Source organism: Sprattus sprattus (genome assembly GCF_963457725.1).
Source record: "Sprattus sprattus genome assembly, chromosome: 15".
Lineage (NCBI taxonomy): Eukaryota > Metazoa > Chordata > Actinopteri > Clupeiformes > Clupeidae > Sprattus > Sprattus sprattus.
Genome location: NC_137913.1, coordinates 27,436,933 through 27,458,157, shown reverse-complemented (window position 1 = coordinate 27,458,157; position 21,225 = coordinate 27,436,933). Strand labels below are relative to the sequence as shown.

Genomic DNA, 21,225 nt, shown 5'->3' with positions numbered 1-21,225 from the left:
CCAGAGACTGGTTACACAGCGTCAGGCTGTTTTCCCATCGTCACTGTTCGCAGCACTATTCTGCTCACATCATATAATTTATATTGTTGCACCTTACGCTTCACTGTGCGCAGTAAAGCTGCACTTGTGTCCCCCTGACCGCTGTCCGCAGTGTTCGGGACTTTGCTAGGCTAATACCTGGCCGCACAGTTGGCCGTTTATTTAATTAGCCACTGTGCACAGCATATTGAGTCGCCCCCTCATAGCCACGGTGTCGGTGGGGCTGCTACGGTGTCACAGGTTCAAGCACGCTTGCCAGTGTTACGGTTTCCTGTTGCCCAAGATGTCATCCCAGACTTGCCGTTTTTGTGGAGCAGCCATGGACCCACGTGATGGTCACTGTGAGTGCCCTGGGTGTCTGGGAAGAGTGCACCTCTTGGAGGATGTCAAAAACCCCTGCCCGGATGCACTTGACTTGCCTCTCGAGGAGAGGGCTCGTAGGGCAGGCATGCAGACCATCCGGGTTCCACTGATAGACTCCCCCTCCACTTATGGAGGACAGTGCCATGACCCAGGAGATAAGTCCTTAAAACGGAAGCACAAACAGTCCCATAAGTCTTCCCATAAATCTAAGAGGAGGAGTACCTCAGAGGGTTCCTGCTCCTCCACACGTCCTCCAGGTTCTCCCGTTCAGCATTCGGTAGAGAACGAGGACATGTACACCCAGCTTCTGGTGGCCATTCGTGGCTTGACCGACAGGGTAACCAACCAAGAAACCCGCCCGCTACGATCCGAGACGACTGCTCAGCGGGGACCTCACCTGGTCATCTACCATCTTTCCAGGGGCAATGCTTGAGGCATCCTGACGCCATCTCACTTCATGCACATGGCTCCCTTCTTGAGGGTGAGCAACACCAGGGGAACCCTGAGGATGTGTGCAGTGATGTTTCCACCCGCCCAGGGGGTTCAACGTCTGGGGGGGATGGCACCAAGGACGGCAGTAAAGGGAATCTAGTGGGGAGGGTCCTCACTGCCGCAAAGATTGTTGGGCTCACGATCCCTACAGAGGGAGCTAGCCCAGCTGATGGTGTTTGGGCTGGTATTACACAGCCCCGTCCCACTGTCTCTCTCCCAGCGGCAGATGACTTCTGCCAAATGCTGAGGAAGGCCTAGAATGCTCCTGGCAGGGCACCATAGTTCAACGCAGGCTGCAGGAAACTGACTAGGGCATCGTACCCACCCGAGACTGGGTTGGGGACATGCCGCCCGTAAAAAGAGATATGGCTGCTCTGACTTCCCTCCAACCATCAAAAATGTAAGCAGACCCGCATTGTCCTCGGAGGGAGTGTGACCGGACTGATCGCTTGGCCGTTTAGGCCTATAATGCGTCAGCCCGTGCTGCTCGGTCCGGAAATGCCTTGGCGGTTCTTTTAGCTGCTGTCAGGAAGACTGCTGGTGCTGGTAATAAAGACACCAAGGACCTTCTGGATGCGGCGTTGTCAGCCCTTGCCCAGATGACCCGTGACGTAGGCTCGGCTATGTCGTCGGCAACTCTTACTCGTAGACAGGTCTGGCTGGCCCAGACGGCCCTCCCAGAGGATGTCAAGAGGGAGCTCATAAATATGCCGGTACAGCCTAGTAATGTGTTTCATCCCAACTCGCAGGCTGTACTGCATAAGGCTCAGGAGTCGATACGTGCCCGCAACAGTGTGAAAAGGCATTTCAGCGCACGTGCACACTTGCCTGGAGACATCAGGAGCCCTGGTGGGGCAACATGCGCCAGGAGCCCGACAGACAAAACAGTCTTGGGCCGATGCGTCAACATAAACCTCTACCCCAGTCAGTGGCAAGTAGGGGGGCCCAGCGTGCATAGGACTTGTGGGGCAGCCGCAGGAGTGCACTCCCAGCTACGCCTGGACAGTTGGGAGAGAGAGACTTCAGACCCTTGGGTATTGGAGACGATTGCAAGGGGTTACAGACTCCAGTTTCGGCGGCGGCCTCCACCTTTTTCTGGGTTCCACCCTACCACGGTAAAGGACCCAGTTCAGGCAAATGTTTTAGCAGAAGTAGCAACACTGCTGCAAAAAAGGCCATACCAAAGGTGAGCACCAGCGAACAGCAAGCTGGCTTTTATTCAATATATTTCCTTGTCCCCAAAATGGATGGTGGCCTACGCCCCATTTTAGGCCTACGCCCCATTTTAGACCTGCGCCGCTTAAACACGCACATGAAAAGCATGCCCTTCAAGATGCTCCAGACAAGGCACATTCTAGAATCAATAGTGCCGGGCGAGTGGTTCACTTCAATAGATTTGAAGGACGCCTACTTCCATGTCCCAATTTGTCGGGAACATCAGCCGTTCCTCCGCTTCGCCTTTCAAGGACAAGCCTACCAGTTTCTGGTTCTTCCATTCGGCCTCTCCTTGTCCCCAAGGGTGTTCGCCAGGGTTGTGGAAGCTGCTTTGGCACCTCTTCAAAAGAGAGGTCTAAGGATTCTGCCCTACCTCGACGACTGGCTAGTGTGTGCCCCATCTCGTGAGCAGGGATACAGAGTTGGTTTTGTCCCACTTTCGGACTCTTGGCTTCCAGGTCAGCTTGAAAAAGAGCGACCTCAATCCAAGGCATGAAAAGTCCTTTTTAGGACTCTGCCCAAATTCTCTCACAATGAGAGCATCCCTCACCCCTCAGAGAATAGCCAGAATCCAGACAGTCCTCCGTGCTTTCCGTCGGGGCAAGCCTGTAGAGCTGCTTTGCTTTCAGAGGATGTTGGGGTTGATTTCTGCTGCGGAGCGGTAGTCCCATTGGGCCTCCTCAAAGCCCGACCCTTGCAGTGTTGGCTGAATACTTTCAACCTTCATGCTTACAAGCCCTGCTTCCATGGCGGGATGTCAGTTTGTTCACACAGGGAGTTACCCTGGGCAGGTTACCTTCCAGGCGGATGCTGGTGTCCACAGATGCCTCCCAGAAAGGCTGGGGAGCAGTCTGGCAGGGTCGAATGGCGGGAGGCTATTGGGAGCACCCGTGGGACAAAGAACATATCAATGTCCTGGAGCTCAGGACAATACACCTTGGCTTGAGAGCTCTTCTTCACTTTATTCAGGGCAAGCATGTTTTAGTACGGACCGACAACACTTCGGCTGTCTATCACATCAACCACCAGGGGGGCACAAGATCTCGGCGTTGCCTCAAAGTCACTCAGAGACTGCTCTTTTGGGCATTTCCACACTTGGCCTCGCTAAGAGCGGTGTTTATCCCCGGGGTGCCTAACCAAGCAGCAGATCTCCTCTCCAGGGCTGGGCCTCCTCCGGGAGAGTGGAGACTGCACCCGGGGTTGGTAACAAGCTTGTGGGCACGCTTTGGTGTAGCCCAGGTGGATCTCTTTGCATCGAGGGAGACGACCCATTGCCAAATGTGGTACTCCCTGAGTCATCCGTGCGGCCCAATGGGGCTAGATGCACTGTCTCACGAGTGGCCGGAAGGATTATTATACGCCTTCCCCCCAATAGCCTTGATTCCACTGGTGCTGGACAGGATATGCCAAGGCTCCTACAGAGTTCTGTTAGTGGCTCCACGGTGGCCGGCGAGGTATTGGTTTCCGACTCTCCTGCGCCTTGTTCACGGCCAACCCTGGCCTCTGCCAATCAGGGCAGACCTTCTTTCACAAGTGGAGAGTCAAATTTGGCATCCCAAGCCAGCGGTCCTGCAGCTGTGGGCCTGGCCCCTCCTCAGCCACTGCCTCAAGGGTTAAGTAGGGCTGTGTTGGAGACCCTAGACCAGGGGTACTCAAGTAGAAATGATGAGGGGCCACAAAACAAAAATTCAGTGACTCAAGGGGCCATTTATTCGGACTGTGTACTTCCGATAACGTATCATAACATAACGTATGTATAACATTTACAACATTTTATAACATAACATTTCCTTTTTATTAAAAACAAAAATAGTTCCTAAAAAAAAATATAATTTTAATTTGGGCATATATTAAAATAAATAACTAAATAAAACCAAACATAACCCTGTTATTAACCATGTTATTAAACAAATAGCCTTCAGACAGCTAATTTTTGTGCTTTGTTTACCAAACTATTTCACATTTCTCACATGTCCCCTTTAATGGGAGAATTGGCCTCTGCTTTCTTTGGCCAATGCTTCAAACCTGGGCTGATATGGTGTGATTGCTATCTGTTTATCGTTGCAACCCCCAGCCTCGTATTGAGATCGCGGCGCGCGGTTTCAAAATAAGAGCGCCCAGCGCGATTTATTTATTTATTTTTTAATAATTAAAAAAACTTTTCAAAACAGCTCGAGGGCCATTAATAGACACCCCGCGGGCCACAAAAGGCCCGCGGGCCGCTACTTGAGTATGACTGCCCTAGACAATGCTAGGGCACCCTCCACTCGGGCAAACTACAAGCAGAAATGGAGGCTGTTCTCCTCATGGTGTCAGGACCAGGGCCTTGACCCAAAAACATGCCCGGTTGCTATCATACTCCAGTTCCTCCAGTCCCTCTTGGACAGTAGGAGGGCAGCCAACATCCTAAGGGTCTATGCAGCCGCTATCTCAGCATTTCATGACCCAGTAGGGGACCTTTCTGTTGGAAAACACCCTATGGTGTCACAGTTTTTAAAGGGTGCAAACCGCCTACGCCCAGGCAGGCTTTTGCGGGCCCCGTCTTGGGACCTCCCCTTGGTGTTAAGATCTTTGACCACAGCCCCGTATGAGCCATTGGGGCAGTCAGACCTTAAGCTTTTAACGCAAAAGATGGCGTTTTTACTGGCCTTATGCTCTACCAAGAGGGTGAGTGAACTGCACACACTTTCTGTGAGTGCTGAGTGCATGAGGTGGAAGCCTGATGATACAGCAGTATCACTTTGGCCAAACCCATTTTTCCTGCCCAAGGTGCTGAACCCTCAGTCAGTTAATGGCGCTATTGAGCTGGAAGCATTTCACCCTGAGCCAGCCTGTCAAACAGAGGTGGCTATTCATACACTGTGCCCAGATAGGGCACTAATACCTCGTTTCCAGCCGGGCCGTGCCCAATCTGGCACCAGTTCTTGCGTTTCCACCGGGGCCGGGTTGGTGCCGGAGCTGAAAATCGGGCACCGGCTCGGCTCCAAGGAGTTGCTGGGGCCAGATCGGGCACCAACTACGTCACAGAGGTGGGCGGAGTTAACCCACCAGAAACAGAAATTTCCGCTGCCATTTTTTTTAGCCATCAAACAAGATGATGAGTGAAAACGATGAAAACATACATGGAAAATCGATCCAGTAGTGGACCATGGATTAAATAAATAACTCGATAGCAATTCAGCCATCAACAGGAATGCAAGACAAAATTGAAAAGTCAGTAAGGAAAGCTAAAATATATGAGGGAATACGAGGAGAGTCGGAGATAGCAGGGTTCAAAAGGACAACAGACCTAATAACAAATACATTAAAACTAATAAAGAAAGCTTTCATCCATCAAAATGTGTTGGTTTGTCTGCCTTGTATACATTAAGTCTTTCAATCTAGCATGTTGTTTTTGTGTGGTATTACACTTGAAATTAGTAGTTCAACTGTTGACAAAGCAAGTTCTTGTAGCATCTAGCTGCTAGCTGTCGTGAGGTACTTCTACAGTTGTTATGCTATAGTCAACTCCCATCATGAGCTGCATTGCCTGCTCGTAGAAAACTCGTAGTTGCATCATTAACTGAGACCGTGATGTAGTGCTGGTTTTGTATTGTGTGTACTGTACAAGACGTGCCACTTGAAAACAAACAAAAAAAATAGCTCTTGACTAAGCAAGTTCGTGTACTTGTTGCAAGCTAGCTAAGGTTGTTATGGCAACTGGTTAGTATCAGCAGCTAGTCAACTCCGGTCATGAACTGTATTGCCACTCGTCTGATCTACGTGAGGAAATACAGAAAACCCGTGGCCAAGTACACAGAACTTTAACTTTAGGTCGTATGGTACTACATGGTATTACAAAGTTTAACATAATTAAAGTTTTTATCGAAATTAATTTGCCTTCTCGCTGGAAGAAGACCACTCGTGAATAACTCAACTGTAACAATACGAGCATGTCACAACATTCCATGACGTTTAGTTTTGGTGCTGGACCCGGCTCCGGCGGTGGAAACGCAGGCCAGTGCTGAAAGGAGCCGGCTCTGGCTCCGGCTCCGGCACCGGCTCCGGCTCCAGCACCGGGCCGGCCCCGGTGGAAACGAGATATAAGGGCCTATGTTGATCGTACCCAGCAATTGAGACAGGCTCACAATCAGCTCTTTGTATGCTATGGGAATAATCAATTGGGTCACCCAGTCTCAAAACAGCGATTGTCCCTGGCAGCATTGAAGGGGGTGGCGCTGGGTGACATTTGAGCGGCAGCGTCCTGGAGTACTCCATGTACTTTTGCCACATTTTATAGAATCAATGTGACATCCACTACGGTCGGCGCCACTGTTCTCATGACGGCAGCCAAACAAGATTAGTGAAGGGGATCCTCTGTCCCTCGCGACACTTTTGGTACAAGTCATCCATAATTAGACCGTGGTGACGGTCAGAGAGAGGTTGAAATAGATCGTAAGTTATGTCGATAACTATGGATCTATGAGACCGAACGATGACCGTCACCATCCCTTGTCGCTTGGAACGTAACCGAAGCGTTCCAGGCAAGGAGGAAGAGCCATGTCCTCGCATCCGCTTTATGCGGTAGGACCTGCCTCTATAGTCACATGTGACATTGTTGTCATAAGGGTCTCGCGACAGGTAGCTGATGATGGCATCATTCATAATTAGACCGTGGTGACGGTCATCGTTCGGTCTCATAGATCCATAGTTATAGACATAACTTACGATACCACCTTTTAAAACCTGGTGTCTGTTTAAGGTTTTTTTTCTAATGAAAGTGAGTTTCTATCACTGTCACCTATTTGCTTGCTTGGGGTGGTTCATGCCTTGGGCTCCTTAAAGGGCCTTGAGGAAATGTCATATGAATAAAATGGAATTGAATGAGTCAGATTACTTTCCCTCAATAGAGTTCATGATACTTGAAGCACTGACTAATTTATCTGTTCCCTTGTTCAGAGTGCCGAAATCAGACCGCACAACAGTCCACAAGAACTTGATTGTGGCTTTGGCTGTGGCCCAGCTCCTTCTGATGTTTAGTGACTGGGCCTCTTCAAACCATGTAGGTCTTGCATGTCTTTGGTTTTGGAAATAACCATTATTCTGAAATGCACATACTGTAAAGTGTCACAATTATGTTGTGTTTTATAATATAAATCAAATTCCACATTCATTACTATAACTCTTGCCATATGGTGACTTTACTGAGGTAGAACGGAATGCATACAAACTCAATAAGAGAGGGGTGAAATAATGCTTTAAGCAGCATTCTAAAATTCTGGTCTAAAACTATTAAACTTATTGCCTAAATAGCACCAACAGACCAGTTGGCACTGATGAAAGCTTGGTAACATGCTAACTGGCCTCTTTCGGGCAAGGTTGTTGGCATACCATGAAGTCACCATGTCGTCAGTCATTTTCACGGTGTGTTCCGTCCCGGACCACAGAACTACATATTGCATAGCATGGATGGCTAGTGGGAAACACAGATGTGTTTGCCTGTCCTTCACATAACAACATACCATCATAATGAATTTAAAGATCATAAAAAAGCTAGTTGCTAATCAAAACATACCTCAGAAAGTAGCAAATTGTTCAATAGCATTGCTTTAACAGCGCTTGTAATGAGATAATGAGCTCTTTTGTGCCCTCGTGCATTCTGCTCTGTGTCCACTAGGAGGCGTGCATGTTGGTAACAGCTCTGCTGCATCTCTTCTTCATGGCTTCATTCAGCTGGATGCTGGTGGAAGGGCTATTGCTGTGGAGTAAAGTCGTGTCAGTCAATATCAGCGAGGAGAGACGCATGCGCTTCTATTATGCACTAGGCTGGGGTAAGCATTTCTATGTCATGCATGGAGACACTGTGTGAAAGGAATTGCAAAAGTATTTTAGACTTATTGAGAAAACGGAAATATAACAAAGCGTCTGAATACTTTGTGATTTTTAACATAGTCTTTCAAATGTTTAACCTTCAGAAATTCATTTTAATATTTGATTTTACTCATACACAATATTGTGGTGTATAACATCTCACAAACATTTCTGACAGATAAATATTTTTGTTAACATCAGAAATATAACCTTTTTTTGGTCCCAATTTTCCAGTGATGGTAATTATTTTCCCCATGGAAAATATGAATTAATTCTATTACAAATTAAATTTGTACTTTTAGGTCTACCTGTTGTGATTGTCACCGTGACCTTGGCAATTTCACTCAACAAGTACAAAGCAGATAACCACTGTTGGCTCAACATAGAGTCGGACATTATATGGGCCTTTATGGGACCTGTTCTCTCAGTTCTGGCGGTATGTGCTTTTGTGTGTACGTGTGTGTATTGAGCAAAAATCGTGAAAATCTCTTGTTTTTCTTGATCATATTTGCAAAAGTATTTTATGTTTATGTTTCTCTTTGTGTCATAGGTGAACACTGTTGTGCTTTGCCGTGTTGTCATGGTGACGGTATCCAGCGCTCAAAGGAGAGCAAAGATGCTTTCTCCAAGCACAGCTTCCAAACTCCACACATTCGACCTCACCTGGTGAGTCTCCAGTGCCATGGTTTGTGAAGGTCTGTGACTGTGGTTTGCTGTGTAATAGTCTTCACTAACCTGACCCCTGGTGGTTGTTGACTAGGGCTGCGACTCGTCCTGTCCTGATTTTGCTGCCTGTGTTAGGCCTTACCTGGATCTGTGGAGTCCTGGTGCACACGTCTGTGGTGGTGTCTTACATATTCATCATCCTCAATGCCTTTCAGGTGAGGCAAAGTTGTCCAAAGTAAAGTGTTATGTTCTGTACTGGGGTGGGAAGGTGTGGTTCTTAAGATATGTTGTAAAATATTGGGATTTTTATTTCCATTACATTTCCAATTATTTCTTAACTTTTAACACATTAAACCTTTCAATTTTATCTAAAATATTGTAGGCCTATGCATCAATGCCATAGATGGTGAACAACTGAATTTGTAGAATAATTTATAAAAAAATATTCAATAATCAGAAAACCAACTTTGATTATATGTGTGTTTCTGTGGAATAGCACTGGGTACTGATACCTGCACAAGTGTGGGGGAGAGAAGGGAAAAGGGAAACAATTAGAGTAAAGGGTCAGGAAAGCTTTTGAAAGGACAGAACTTTCCTTTGACTCTCTAAACCAGTCAAGTAGCGGCCCGCGGGCCTTTTGTGGCCCGCGGGGTGTGTATTAATGGCCCTCGAGCTGTTTAGAAAAGTTTTTTTAATTATTCAATAAAAAAAAGTTTTTTTAATTATTCAATAAAAAAAAAAAAAAAAAAAACGCGCTGGGCGCTCTTATTTTGAAACCGCGCGCCGCGATCTCAATACGAGGCTGGGGGTTGCAACGATAAACAGATAGCAATCACACCATATCAGCCCAGGTTTGAAGCATTGGCCAAAGAAAGCAGAGGCCAATTCTCCCATTAAAGGGGACATGTGAGAAATGTGAAATAGTTTGGTAAACAAAGCACAAAAATTAGCTGTCTGAAGGCTATTTGTTTAATAACATGGTTAATAACGGGGTTATGTTTGGTTTTATTTAGTTATTTATTTTAATATATGCCCAAATTAAAATTATATTTTTTTTTAGGAACTATTTTTGTTTTTAATAAAAAGGAAATGTTATGTTATAAAATGTTGTAAATGTTATACATACGTTATGTTATGATACGTTATCGGACGTACACGGTCCGAATAAATGGCCCCTTGAGTCACTGAATTTTTGTTTTGTGGCCCCTCATCATTTCTACTTGAGTACCCCTGCTCTAAACCATTCATTTCATAAGAATCCCTTTTCCCTTGCCCATTTCTCTTTCAAACACACGGTCACATGAACGCACACACACACACACACGCACACACACAAAAACACAAACACACACACACACACACACACACACACACACACACACTCACACACACAGTTATCAGTGCTCAGTGCTCAGAAGATCCCATCGAGTGTTGCTTTAACTAATCACGATGAACTGGCCTTTGATTGTCCTGCAGCCAACTGCTCATTATTTCAGATTTACAGTATGTGGTCTCAGGAGAGGAGAGGAGGAGCGAGAGAGAGAGACAATTTATGTCTTCAGAAAATCTTAAAGAAATAACTCTTATATGAATAGCCTCTGGGAATCTTGGTGCCTGAATCCCAATGGACCAATTCAGTCTGAGAGCTACTTCTCTTTGTACTTGTAACCACTGTGAAACATGTTGATGTGAACCTTTACAATTATCTATCCCCTTCACACAGGGCTTGTATATATTCTTGGTGTATGCTGTATACAACAGTGAGGTATGTCACCAATTAAATTACTCAAGGAACCCTGACCAATCTGTAATGTACTTAAACAAGCATACATATCACTAAAGCCTTGAAATATTAATATTAATATTTAGTTTCTATAAACCAGCCCTTTGTGTGATGTGTTGGCCCAGGTACGCAATGCCATAAAGAGGATTCAGGAGAAGAGGAAAGCACTGTCCTTCACGGTGAGCACTGTGCTGACCTGTGTTGATCAGTTGTCACTAACAGAAATGTCACTGCTATGATTTACACATGACAGCTTTCGGATGCAATAGATGTTCTAATAACCGTGACAGTGTCTGTACTACTGTGAGGCATCAAGCAGTGTGCTGTATGTGACATGCAACATTTGCTGGGAAAAAAATGATAATAATAAATGTACAGCTTTGTATGGCTTTTCTACAAAACTGTATTATAATAAACAGGTTTCAGCATAAGTTAATATTGTTCATTTTGTGTGCCCTTTTTCTGAAGAACTGTTCTCAGCCCATTAGCTTTCTACCGTCCCAGAGAACTCCCGCAGCCTTCTGGGCCCAGAGCCTGCCCATCCCATCCAGCCTGGAGAGCAGTGAGATCTCCAGCCCCATCACCAGCACCACCTCCAGCTCACTGGTCTTCAGGAACGGTGGGTGCAAAGACTGTTTCATTACAGCCTGTGGGGAAGGCCCATGGGCTTGAGTAGGCATTTGAGAAGTCTATGTTTATATCTATATTGGGCATTTTGCAATGTCCATTCTGCACTTTTTGGGGGCACAACTGCTTTGGGAAAATTGTACTATAAAATGCACACTAGATGGTATCCAGATTGATTTTTCAAAGTCTGGACAGCATAAAAACACATTAAATCCAATTTGCAAAAACACTGTGAAATGCGATTCCAATCGGTCTGTCTGTCTCAAAAGATGTGATTTAAGAAACAAATCTGGTTTGCCTGCAGTCTGAACATAGCCGTGACTGCTTGCTCCCTGTCTCTGTAATGGTAATAGTAGTAAGGAGTAGGTGGGACATTATTTCTTCCATTATTCCAGTCTGCTGGGTGCTATCTAACATGTTGATTGGTGTTTTTTTACAGAGAGTTTCAGAAAGGACAGCTTTGTCAGTTTTTCTCTCAAACCAACCTCTGGAAACCAGGTCGGTCCCCTCCAGCATCATTATGTTTCCAACAGTACTTGCTAGTCCTTCATGTATAACAAGGCTTCAATAAAAAGACTATTCTACTATGAATATCCAGTATTTTTTTTTTAAATAATGGAAAATGTGTTTTGTTTTGTTTGTTTTTTCTTTTGGGATCAGGTAGTTGAACTGACTGCCTTCAAGCCTTCAGGTAATGCAATTGTTTTTGATTTACTCTGTAATGTCTGGAATCCATCTGCCCTAAAGCTGTTGGTCATGTTTTGCCTTTGTACTTCTTCCTTGCCAAGGTTGCTGAGGTCAGGCTGTGATAGTTGCATGGACTTCATGGAAAAACATGGACTCTTTCATGGGATGAAGCAAAAAGGATATAGTTTAGCCAAACACTGTATTTTCTCTGGCAACAAAGTAAATTTGACATGCACACTCTCACTCTTTCACTCTCTTCCACCAGAACACACACACACACACACACACACACACACACACACACACACGCACACAAATACACACACACACACACAAATACACACACACACACACACACACCAAGCCAGGAAGCAGCTGGACAGAGAGCTGCCTCCCCTACGATGCACAAGAAACTCCTCCACATTTTGCACAGCATTCCCAGGATTCAGAACCGAGAACAGAGAACAAGGTGAATGCCCAAGCCTCTCTACTACTGAACCAACACATCAGTATCACAAGCCTCCACAACTGTTTGCCTCAGTATCAAGAGCCTCTACAGTTAGTTATGCTACATCATCACAGTTTGCATTCTTTTTGATTACTTTTATCTCATTTGCCTGCATAATGCAATCCTCAAAGGCATATTCAGAGATTTAACTGTGAGTTATTGCCTTTCATTTTATATATCAGTAACGCACAATATCAAACTCATTAGAGGTAGTATTGTAAAGCATTATCGTATTGCATGACCAGACAGCACTGCTGTGTTGTCAGTGTACAAATGTAGACTTTGAGTTAGGTGGATCTTCCCATCTATACTGATACTGTACTGTACTGTAGTTACTGTGCATAGCTCAATGCACAAGTCAGAGTCAGATGACTATGTAAACCTATCACTGGCCAGACACCTATCACAGCTTCTGTCTGCTTCAAGTGACACCCTGTTGGGTAAAAACATGATGAGCTGCTTTATTTCACAGAATTCCAGAAACAATTGCAAAATAGTTGGATTGAAGCTCTGAGTATTTGGGTTTTTAAGCAGAACCTAGATGTGATTTTAGGGGAAGATGAAGTTACTGTAGTAGCTTTGTTCTGAGATGGGAACAACTTGTTGTGGCTTATCATGGGTCTGCTATGTGCACAAAATCTGTTGTGATCTAAAATAAATTGAGTTTCAGATTGTGCATTTGAGTGTTTATTTTATAGTAATAATAATAACAACAATAATTATAAGTATGATGGTGATTATGGTGATGAGGATGATGACGAGGACGATATTGATAATAAAAATAATGAAAGCATCAAATATATCATAGCAATATTATTTGAACATAAGAAAGCTATTGGGCTTCTGTTATCAATGAAAGGCCCTTAACATAAACTAGTTACTATTAATAAATTGTTGCATTTTTATGTTTGAAGACCCTTTTATTATTTATGAAAATGATGACATATTTGCAGATCTTCCTTGACCTTTCTTTAAGCCATCTTTGTTGCCTATGTTGGAGTACAAATACAGGCAATTAATATTGGAGAGTTTCAACAATGCTAGCTGAGGGTCAAAAACGGAGGGAGTATATTTAAAACACCTTAATTAATATAGAAAAAATTTAATTTTATGTCTATTGGCTAATGAGTTTTTTTGCTACACTGCCTATCTTTCAGGATGATAAGGACAAGAGAAAGTATGATTCAATGAAACAGTTCTCTTATTGTTCATAGGTTTTTTATTCAGAATGCCTTACAATCGTGTTAATAAATATGTCAACTCTCATAAATTGTGATGATTACAGTAACGCCTTTAAAGTATTTAACACACTATTTTTCAACATGCTGTACATGTGACCCACCAAATTTAGCAACAGCATACCATCAAGCACCTTTCAAAAATACAAAAAGCAGGCATTATAAAAATGTGCATTACTGTATGTATAAAGTAGCATATAGCAAAAGTAGTATAAAGTAGCATATAAGAAAATAGCACTACCTTTTGTTATATAAATACTTTAGCTTTCACTTACACCAGAGCAAAAATACAGGGTGTTGTCTAATAGATGTTTAAGGACATACAATATTCTTTCTTAAGATGTTTGCTTGTAAGACTGAATGTTAGAATGAATGTTGGTGGTCGGAGGGGGGGACTGCCAAGCCCAAAGTATGTGAGTGCGTGTGCGTGTAATAGAGAGAATGAGTATGTCAGCGAGAGAATAAGTATGGGCTTGGTTGCCTCACTCTCCGTCACTGGTATGACTGTGCGCTTTGAGTCATTGATAAAGCGCGATATAAATAAAAGGTATTATTATTATTATTATTAAAGACTGAATATTTATTTTAAATAATAAACACATTTCAAATAACCATAAAATAACAGTAAGGACAGACAGTGATAGGTCTCCCATAAAATGGCTGTAAAGTTTGTACATACAGTTGTAAACATGTTTATATTGGGAGGAGTAACAAGGAGTGACCTAGGAATACAAAAAAAGGCTAACACTGCCACGGTAGAAAAGTAAATATATTGGCACAGACTCCTGTGCTTACACCTGCAAGGGCAACATATGACATAAAAATATAATTTTCCTCTCCTGTTCTTACCTCAGTGTCTGTTGCTCAGTGCTCTCTCTTTCTCTCTGTTTCTTTCTCTTTCTCTTTCTCTCTCTCTCACACACACACACACACACACACACACACAATAATGCATACAGTGGCTCATACAGTGATCATACAGTGGCTCTCTTGGCATGGAGCATCTCGACAAGCAGGTTGTTGCAGGGTACCTCCCCGCTCAGGTGTTTGTGTAGCAGGTAGTCGTCGGCCTGTGCACTCAGGGTGTGCAGCTCCGGCAGGCACAGTAGCAGCTGGCTGTAGAGATCCACTGACTGGGGGTAGGTGCAGAGAGTGTACTCCATCAGGGCACTGCTCACTTGCTCCTGAACATTCTCCACGAATGCCTGGTTCTCCAACAGCTTCACGCCTGGAGGGACAGCCGTCTCACGTTAGTCATAGCAGGCAAATGGACTCTGGGCAGGCAATCTCTGGCTCACTGACACTGAAAAGTGTGTTTCAAGTTGCTGCCTAACCCTTGAAAGCACATTGGTCAAAGTTGATGACAGAGGTATGTCACATTATGGCATCATGACATCACATATGACATTATAAAATTTGGTTTAATAATAGGATGAATCAGACCTATCCTATGGAATGAATTTATTTTTCTACCTGGCTTTTATTTTCCGGTTAATTTCCTCATTATACTTTAGCTTCTAGCTCCTACATATAGGTGACATATTAACTGATTCTGGCTCTCATCTCATGTTTATACAGGCACATAGGTAGCAACCATATCTTACTTGGATTAAAGAGGATGAGAAACTTGACGCAGGCCATCTCTTTCCTGTCCATCTGCAGACCCTGCAGCCTCTCCACCAGCTCCTGGGTTCTCTGTATGAGGCTGATAAGGGGTGGCCCTGCTTGGCAGAAAATAGAGGACATCTCCATCTGAAACCAAATACAACAGGTTAAACAGCAGGATCTGCTGAACATGATGGGGCAGGAGAAACGTGACAAAATGGTAAAACTTTCTGGTGCAGTGCACCTTTGTGAACCAACCTCCTCTCCAGTCACTAGTAAGAGAGTGCCCTCTTTCCCATGGTGCACCTGTCTGCAGATGTGATCCAGCACCAGCAACTCACTCCAGCAGTTGTGGAGGAGCTTCATCTGATCTCCAACCTGCACAGATACCCAGGATGACAAAATGTTTATATCTGCATACAGAAATCAGCATCACCACCTGTTTAAGAATAGCACATATTTTCTGGATATCACAAGGCCTAATTGAATAACTTCATCACTCATAACTAATGGGCAAACTGACAATCCCATCATGGTGGATTTACAATCATTAGAACTACCTTCGTTTATCATCACACTAATTCTTCAATCCATTAATCTATTTCTCTTCTACCATCTATCTTGAACTTAGTCCCATACGTGTAGCCGAATTCACCCTGAATGTATCTATTAGTCTGAGATACGAAGGCTGAGTATGTCAGTAATATTGTAACTTGTGACACACCGTGTGTTGCCATGTCACTCCAATAGTGTTATACTGGTTTGGGACACTACATTTCTCAAGCACAAGGCTGACAGAATTAGAACAGCCTGAGTAAAACTATTTATTTATCTGTCTAAAAGGCCCTCTTCCTCCCCTGACCATGGAAGCACCACACAAACGTTTAGTGATTTTGGGACATACACACACTGAACACAAGTTTTAGTCTTTCACAGATTACTCCATTCCATAAAGCTTTTTAAAAGATCTATCATGTATATAATCACACATGCAAACACTCATACAAATATATGCAGCATCTACAAGTACTGTGAGGTCAGTGTACTTTTCAAGCAAAGAATCAGGGCCTCGTTTCCCGATAACGACGTATCTAAACGGCCTACGTGGATTTTGGCGACATCGTAGACTCAATAACACTTTCTACTTACGAGCGTTTCCCGAACATCATCTTAAAGTCAGGTGCACGAGCGCAACGTGCACGAGTTCTTAAGTATCTCTTAGGAGCTGTTTACGTCACGCTAACCTGTTTACGTTAATTGCTGTGAAATTAGCTAGCCTATGCGTGCATCGAACGTGCACTGTGAATTCGGGGCGGGGATAGTAACGCCATCTCCAGCTGAGTATTTAAACTGTGTTCCCATTGTAAGGAAATTTATTACGATCTGTCTGAGAGTGGGCTGTCAAAGCTAGCATCATCGAAGTCATACAGTACAGTAGGCTACATACATTCAATAAAATTAACCTACATTTGAGTCCAACTGCATGACCATTCTTACCCTACACTTACCCTTACAATAAAGAAGTGATCCTATTTCAACCATAACTTAATTTTAAACAATGTCTTTCTTTATGACATTTAGTTTATAGTTTAGACAGCAACGTTGACATCTATATTCAACTGCATCCACTACATAATCTCAAACTTTATTTGTTGGTAACTCTCCAAAAAGGCTACCATTAACACATTTCTTAATGAAAAGGAAACATGCATCACAATAATACTTCAGTGTAACCTGTACCTATGTGGAGTGCAAATATGTCTTGCCATTACACTACCCAACAGCTCTACGTATGCTAACACTACAGAATGCATAATTCCTACGGGCACTGCACTAGTTTTGTATATCCTAATCTTTATTTTCAAATACTCAATATTCTTTATTTCTATTTTGATGGGAATAAGCAGGTGAAACAATGACATTCTCATGATGTGCTATACACAGAAACATCGTTTGGATTTCTTCTATAATAGGCCTAACGATGCCCCTGGTGGATTGCATCGCTAAGTGTGAAGTTACTACTGGTCCTGACCACACGTAGAATTCTTCTCAACGAAAGATAAACTTAAGCTAAGTGCCGCGTCGGGAAACCGGTCTGCAACGTAGGATCCCTCTTACGAACGATTTCAAGTCCTTTTTAGGCTAAGTGCGCGTTCGGGAAACGAGGCCCAGAATTCTCGGTTCAAAACACTTTTGCTGACAATATTCCACTCAACAAAACAAGTTTCATTGTTAAGGTCCATCTAACCTTCTCTCTGTTGTGATCACATTACAGCGACAACAAATAAAGGTGGAAGAATCTTTCGGCTTTTAGCTGGCTCACATTCCTGTGTTATCTGCTGCTAGAAAGAATGTCTTTTCAAGAATAGAGACAACTCTGTTCAGAGTGGGTGAAGTCTGGTACATGTAGCAACATTTATGACTCTGATCTCGCCCTGCATATGGTGTAATACTCGCAACTGCTCCCTGTTTAGCCAATTACAGTACCTGCATTACAGTACAGAGTATTTGTCTGCATGCATTGCTTTCAGCAGGTTACATTCAAATGAGCCTTAAATGTTTAACCAAAAAACATTTTCTTTGTAATGTCTCTTATTAAAGGCAAGCACTTTCATGTTGCCAAAGTTAACACATTTCACTATGTGTTCCTTACTATCTAGCTGCAGCAACAGTGGTTCCATTGTCTGCTTTATCAGCTGAGCCATTCTCTGTTGCATAAAACAGAAACAAAACCATCCCTCACAAACACTGTTTCAGTGAACACTACTCTGGGCATTCATGATAGACATAGAAGATTTGATACATTATTTTTGTCTACACACAGAAACATATATCAACGTCATCGCCAAATGCCTGAGCAACAGTGCTTCCCTGTCACGGTAGTCATCTTTTGTTCCCATCATGCTTCTCTCCCACAGAATTGTGATGTCTTATTGTTTACTTATTTTTTACATTTTTTAAAGGGGCAGTTCTGTCAGATGTAAAATCAAACGAGACCTGTGATAATAGCATATCACTCTATGCTTCCCAATAAAAGAGGTATTTTTGAAAAGAGATTGAAGCCTGATTTTGTAATGCATCATAAACAGAAAGGATATAAGGTCTGTGTAGCACTTGATCAGTGTGTCAGGAAGCTTTTTTACCTGAAGTTCCCTGAAGAAGATGCAGCTTCTAGCCCAGTCCACGATGGAGAAGAGCGTCTGGTCAGCCATGAGGCACAGCAACCTGAATGAGCTGAATTTCTCCTGCTTGCCCCGATTTTTCTGCTCCTGGCACAGGTGGGTCGCCACCTTCAGCCGCACCTGGGCTTCATCCGGCTCGCAGCGCAGCAGGTTCAACACCAGCTGTGGCGGCAGGGTGGGGAGCAAGCTGGAGATTTGGGGGGATCCCGGCAGACACCCCTCAGGGTAACTGTACTCTGGCGGGGAGTCGGGGGTAATAGAGTACTGGTCAAAGTACTCAGACTTGATCGATCTGGAGGGGAAAGGAGCGGCAGCGTATTGGTACTGACCAGGAAAAGGGCTGCCATGGCTTTGAAGGGCCACACCCAGAGAAGGGGGGCAATATTGAGGGACGCAGTCACAGTCCGGAGGGGTAAGGGGGGGCAGGAGCCCTGACAGGCCCCCTGGAAAGCTGCTCTTGGTCTGGAGGCTTGGGGCCAGAGAAGGACTTGGCTCTAGTTTAAAGTTGCTAACATGGATTAGGGCTTTCTGCTGCTGCTTCAGAGCCCTGTCTTGTTTGTACATGGGGCCAAATTTGTTCCTTCCCCCTCGCATCCGGTCAGCACGAACCGCTAATGAGAGAGAGAGAGAAAGAGAGAGAGATGTGTTAAAACATGTTTATGAATTGCTGACATGGACTACAAGAACATACACAATATCACTCAACATTTTGACAATGTTTCAAACATAGCCATGTGTCTACTAAATAAGGACATACATTTTAGATGTTTGTTATTGTAACCACAAAGATTAGGAAAATCCAAATTAAGAATGAAATTCTGGTTTTGGCAAGATCCCTGGATTATTCTCAACACAAATATGCAAAGGAGTCACTGTTTCCCAAATTTCAACTGAACCAGTTCCATGGCTCTATTACAGGTCCAAAGACTGGATTCTTTCACACTTACAATAGATTTTGACAGAGGTAACACATTTTAACGCCTGTTGCATTAATGATTATGATTCTGACTAGCTTTCCTGTCAGAGAAATGGCTTCAGAAACCAGTGGGTCTTATCAACAAGTGAAGAATGGCATTTCTCTGCGGAAACAGGTGCTTAGCCTTTCTGTATCATAGCCTTGGAATCACAAGTAGTTTATTTTCTGCCACCAAGGGGGAAATGTATGGGTGGTGGATAAATATATAGTCTCATATTTTTTACGAAAAAATAATCACATTTAAATTAGTTACTACAAATTATGTTTTTGTGGTTGTGAGAAGCCTTATATTAATACATGGAATTAATATTGACTTTTTCGGAAATATAATTTGAATGTTTAAAATCGCTGATACAGCATTATAGATTGTAATTAACTTTATATGTCTTTACACAACGTATTTATAAAGTTTACATTATTCATATTAAACCATAAATAATAGGACTAAAATAATGTAGCCTACCTTCTAATCTCATTCCAACGTTCAGGCACTTTTGAAAGCGACAAAAAGGGCATCTCTTACGCTGGGTTTTGTCTATTCTGCAATTCTGGTTTTCAGCGCAAGTGTATCTCTTGTTATTTTGAACAGTCCTCTTGAAAAAGCCCTGTATGAAAGACATCCAATATCAGAAATATACAAAGACAAATAAAAACAATAACTTCGCTCGTAGCCCACGTCCATCAATTTAATTATGATTGGAAAAAAATTACCTTGCAACTTTCACATGTCAGTAGGCCGTAATGGTACCCTGAAACCTTATCTCCACACACCGGACAGAGATCTTCGAGCTCATGGCTAAACTCCATCACCTTGATATCACGATCAACTAGACAAATAAATGAAACCAGCATTGAAAGTCTATTGTAATTAATTTCATAATTTGTATGTAGTGTTTGCAAAAATGGCAAATTCTTCTTCTAAGTAGGAAAATACCTACCGTCTTATAAATGGAAAATAAGCCCAAGATGTGCAGTTGAAACAAATACATGTAGGTCTTAAAAGTATTTCAATATACGAAACAAGAACTTACTACAAAACCAACACAGAGCGTTAGGCTTTTTGTTAATAATTCGCTTCAATAGTTCACAACAACAAACAACATAAAATGCTTAGACAAAGCATTACAGTGAAATAGCTATTTGTAATATCCTACCAACAGTCGTAGGCACTTGCAGCTTTCTCGGTGGTTGTAATCCTTGAATAGATTCAGAAGGCGTTGTGGTCTACCACTACCAGAGGTACGCACACGTCAACATAACACAGGCGCCGCACAGCACGAAAAGAGAGATCACTCATTTTCAAATTGGAGGCTTTAATAGTGTGCGTGTCAAATGTGTCCATGCCCCCCGCGCTCCCAAAGGTCATAACTTCCCACATATCTGCAGTCCGCCAATCAACTACCGGCATTTAATCTACAGAGGACATTGCTTATTTATTCAGAAAAAAATGAATCAGTAAGTCTTTGCGAGCAGAAAACCCAGCTAAATGTGCCTTTTGATGATGGTGTAAAGTGAAAGTCTTACAGGTCTGCGTCCAATTGTCGAATATCACTGGGTATGAACGCTAACGAAATTGCAGTTAACAGGCTAACCACCTGCCAGAAAGTGAATCTACAAGTTCATAATTGAAAATGGCCTTTTATGTCAACATGTAAAACAGGGCAAAAATAATGAGGTAGACCTACCGTACATGACTTGCGTTTTAGTAGGCATTCTAGCCTATTCCACGATATGCGCGAGCCCTACTGCAGTGACCACCAGTGCCCCAAATAAATTCCATTTTAACAGTGGTTCATTTCACTTTAACTGAACGAAAAATTCAGCGGTCCGGCATGGATAATGTGAGGCTATAATAAAAATCGCAAAGTTTTCAATACCTGCGTAATTAAATGAACTGTTTACATTGGTTAGGCTATTACATCGTAGTCTCGAAGTAAAGTTTATGTATCTTTTTATTTTTACATATCAACATGATGTACATTATATTTGTACGA

At 43.3% G+C, this 21,225-nt stretch overlaps 2 protein-coding genes across 2 annotated transcripts in view; one reads left to right on the top strand and one right to left on the bottom strand.

The window, feature by feature from the left end:
- Positions 1-11,831, top strand: part of adgrd2 (adhesion G protein-coupled receptor D2) — a gene marked incomplete at both ends in the record, with an annotated part of 37,339 nt that extends 25,508 nt beyond the window's left edge. Inside the window, 11 exons of the mRNA XM_080852662.1 lie at positions 7,048-7,150; positions 7,766-7,919; positions 8,262-8,395; positions 8,510-8,625; positions 8,720-8,840; positions 10,349-10,390; positions 10,534-10,587; positions 10,877-11,027; positions 11,475-11,533; positions 11,696-11,726; positions 11,824-11,831. Coding sequence (XP_080708788.1) covers positions 7,048-7,150; positions 7,766-7,919; positions 8,262-8,395; positions 8,510-8,625; positions 8,720-8,840; positions 10,349-10,390; positions 10,534-10,587; positions 10,877-11,027; positions 11,475-11,533; positions 11,696-11,726; positions 11,824-11,831 — 973 coding nt within the window. The remainder of the gene's footprint in view (positions 1-7,047; positions 7,151-7,765; positions 7,920-8,261; positions 8,396-8,509; positions 8,626-8,719; positions 8,841-10,348; positions 10,391-10,533; positions 10,588-10,876; positions 11,028-11,474; positions 11,534-11,695; positions 11,727-11,823) is intronic.
- Positions 11,832-14,442: 2,611 nt separating this feature from the next.
- On the bottom strand, positions 14,443-20,038 carry nr5a1a (nuclear receptor subfamily 5, group A, member 1a; the record flags this gene model as incomplete). Its single annotated transcript, XM_080852507.1, has 6 exons — positions 14,443-14,696; positions 15,073-15,220; positions 15,332-15,451; positions 18,217-18,866; positions 19,695-19,836; positions 19,943-20,038. The coding sequence occupies 6 exons, from the start codon at positions 20,036-20,038 to the stop codon at positions 14,443-14,445; spliced, it is 1,410 nt and encodes a 469-aa protein (XP_080708633.1).
- Positions 20,039-21,225: the final 1,187 nt, after the last annotated feature.